Genomic DNA, 3746 nt, shown 5'->3' with positions numbered 1-3746 from the left:
ACATACCTGACCAGGTAACACTCAGGTGAGCAGCAACCGCGTACAATTGACAAGGATTCGACAAAGATGTGGGAGAATTTCGTATCCTCGCTTGCATACTTCCCTAGAGTTTTATGAGATAAAATTATAACTGCCAGCAGCAACTAATCAGCAACTAAGCAGCAACTAAGCAAGAACGACTGTTAAGCAACATGTATCACACTTTCAATTATTCGTGTGCTATTAAATTCATCCCGTGGAATTGGGAGGAAAGAAGTAGAGTACAAGTGGCTTTGTCGTGCACCTGTCATGGCCTACCCGCAGACTCAAGAATCAATTACAAAATTCACATTGTCCTTAAGATCGTTCTTTTCAAAGTGTGGATTCTTTTCTGCACTTTCAGTGGCATTTAAATTCATTTTCTCAAATTTTTCGAGAACAGAACTACTGGAAAGCTGATAATTAATTACTACCAATTTCTTACGCCTACAAGGCAGTCTATACAACTGAACAGTTTTAAAAAAATCTTCATTTATTTTAATCAAGCCAGTAGTGGTACCTCACCAAAAGCAATGGTTGGTTACGCAATGGTTGGATACTGTTTTTTGACGTCCCTTCAACAAATGGGACACAAAGGTAAGGCCAAAAAAAAAAAAAGGTCTGTTTACGGTAACCCGACCGACCCTAGTTTTTTCGCGCGACCCTAGACTTTTTTTTGGCATTTGGGAAAAAAAAATCTTGTTTTTTGGCAAAATAACGTAAAAATATGGTTTTTTGGAAAAAAAAAAAAAAAAAATCCCGACCTACCGACTCTATATTTTTGGCCTATGTTACCGTAAACAGACCTATTTTTTTTTTGGCCTAAAGCTTTAAGATCTGCCAAGGAGTTAAATCAACTTTCCTGATTGCTACGCCTGTGGTATGTCCTTTCTGAACTGTGGTGACATGGTGAACTGGGACGCTCTCACTTCGCCCTAGCTTGCCCCTCTCGCTGGAATTTCATGTCGCTTTGATGGCGCCAGGAGCCGGCTAATCTCTGCTAGATGATGGCGCCAGGAGCCGGCTAATCTCTGCTAGATGTTGGCGCCCGTGCAATGAATTAATCTGTATTTACCAGTGACGCTCCCGTGCACTCGCCTTTGAAGCGGTAAGGCCTAAAAAAAAAAAATAGGTGTGGTTACGGTAACCCGACCTACCCTATTTTTAGGGGCCGACCCTATAACTTTTTAATACATTTGTCAAAAAAAAAACGAGTGCAGAAAACGCAATGAAAGCAAAATCGCCCGAGTCGCACACTTATTTTCCTGTCAAGTAGGTTTAATTTGTACACATTAGAAAAAAAAGTAAAAAAAAAAAAGTGATTGCCTAACTTCCTACCCTATTTTTTTGGCTATGTTACCGTAACCACACCTATTTCTTTTGTGGCCTAATAACAAGTCTTCTCATTATTTCAAACGGGAAGGGGTTGAGAAGTTGGCCGGGTTTGTTGCCAGGTTTAAAACGCCATCATTGATCACGCTCAGAGCAAGTTTACATGATGGCTTAAAACATCGTTCTTCCCCTGTACACGACGATACGAACAAGCACATGGATGTTGAGGATTTTACATGGGACAAGGACGTCCTTTCACGGCTTTGATAATACCAAACTCTACAACCTGCTCGTTATTTGTACAGAGATGGAACTTTGGCTGAACCGATTTAGGCAACAAAACAAAAAAATTAGTCTGTTTACAGTAACATAGGCAAAACAAATAGGGTCGGTAAGTCGTGATATTTAAAAAAAAATTTTTATCTTCAAAAAACCATATTTTTAAGTTATTTTGCCAAAAAAAAATGCCAAAAAAAAGTCAAGGGTCGCGCGAAAAATAGGGACGGTCGGGATACCGTAAACAGACTATTTTTTGGGGGGGCCTTCTCTTTTTTGGCAAATTGACATAGATGTCAAATAATTCAGCAAACAAATTCCCTCTCTGAACAAGAAGCAACATGGCAGTTGCTCTTTTGATATGTATCCAACTGGAAGGGCGCTCTCATCCCATTCAAAAACATTAGCGGGTTACGTTATAGTGTGGCGTTTTACACGAGCGTTCAAACGCGAAGGGAGGTAACTATGTTTTTAATCTTGTCTTTATTTACAACAACCGCCCGCTCCTCCGCTCGCCTTTCAATTGCAATAACAAGTCTTCTCATCATTTCAAACCGGGTAAGTTTGAGACGTCCGCTGGATTTGTTGTTGGTTTTACAGGAAGGGTCGGGGTGAGGCAGAGCAAACTAGACGGTTAGATTTCGGTTAACATAACGCGTACGTGTCCCCCCTTCTTTTAATTAAAAGACGTCACCTTTGACCTTTTGAAGACACTGCTGCATGTCAAAGTGTTAAGCGAAGACAGAACGAACAATAAACACACACTCTTTGTCGAGACACACCACTAAGGACAGGGTCCTGCTTTCAAAAACAAATCTGTTCATCCGGTTTGAACTGGCTCTGGTTATTCATTACACCCCCGGTATAGGGGTGTGTATAGGATTCGGTCGATGTGTTTGTTTGTTTGTTTGTGTGTTTGTGTTCGCATATAGATCTCAAGAATGAACGGACCGATCGTCACCAAACTTGGTGAACAGGTTCTATACATTCCTGAGACGGTCCTTACAAAAATTGGGACCAGTCAAACACAAGGTTAGGGAGTTATTGGTGGATTAAGATTCTACAAGGACTTATAGAGGGACATATTAATGGTCAAAGGGAAATAACCTTCTCAGTTGGTGGCAGTGAGAATGGTAAGGACGGGGGTGTTTTTCCTACCTCGGAGGAATTTCTTGTTTACAGATTTGCAACGTAGTAAGTAAGAATAACACAAACGAACACAAGACGATTTAAGGCAAGTAAACGAAAAGAAAACAAAGAAAGAAAGAAACAAAGAAAGAAAGAAACAAAGAAAGAAACAAAGAAACAAAGAAACAAAGAAACAAAGAAACAAAGAAAGAAACAAAGAAACAAAGAAAGAAAGAAAGAAAGAAAGAAAGAAAGAAAGAAACAAAGAAACAAAGAAACAAAGAAACAAAGAAAGAAACCATACTACAAAACTTATCTACTCAGCCTTAGCGCGAGAGACACAAACTACGTACACAACATATGAAGACAATGCAGTATGTATGTTTGAAAATCAGACAGATGGGAAGGAGAACTTACGGACGTGCACCTGACTTTATATAAACCTGTCTATAGCGACCGCCCACGGGACCGACCAAAAGTGATCGTTATAGACAGTTGAGAGAGCCAGCCGAGTGTGCGTACCTCTGTAGTAGGCCTTGTGATGGCGTCTGTATTGTATTGTATTGTATTGAATTGTACCTCTGTAGTACTAGTAGGCCTTGGTGATGGCGTCAAACTCTTCCTGCCGCGCCGTGTCCCACAGCATTGTATGGTATGGTATGGTATGGTATGGTATGGTATGGTATGGTATGGTATGGTAGGGTATGGTATGGTATGGTATGGTATTGTATTGTATTGTATTGTATTGCATTGCATTGCATTGCATTGTATTGTATTGTATTGTAATGTATTATTTGTACCTCTGTAGTAGGCCTTGGTGATGGCGTCAAACTCTTCCTGCCCCGCCGTGTCCCACAGCATGAGGCGCACATCTTCTCCCCCCACTCTGCAACACACATGAGGGAGAATAATGAAAACATAATCCACACCAAAAAAACACAACAATAACGAATAAAGAGCTAGCGGACATGGCCACTTTGAGCCCCAAACAC

At 40.6% G+C, this 3746-nt stretch overlaps 1 protein-coding gene across 1 annotated transcript in view; it reads right to left on the bottom strand.

Annotated features, from left to right (window-relative positions):
- The window catches only part of LOC138967528 (ras-related protein Rab-23-like), a gene marked incomplete in the record, with an annotated part of 60641 nt that overhangs the window by 8601 nt on the left and 48294 nt on the right, over nucleotides 1-3746 (bottom strand). Inside the window, 1 exon segment of the mRNA XM_070340100.1 lies at nucleotides 3555-3640. Within this exon segment, the coding sequence (XP_070196201.1) occupies nucleotides 3555-3640 (86 nt within the window).

The sequence above is a fragment of the Littorina saxatilis genome, linkage group LG5 (genome assembly GCF_037325665.1).
Source record: "Littorina saxatilis isolate snail1 linkage group LG5, US_GU_Lsax_2.0, whole genome shotgun sequence".
Lineage (NCBI taxonomy): Eukaryota > Metazoa > Mollusca > Gastropoda > Littorinimorpha > Littorinidae > Littorina > Littorina saxatilis.
The sequence above is the reverse complement of the archived record's forward strand: the minus strand, read 5'-3'. Positions and strand labels throughout refer to the sequence as shown.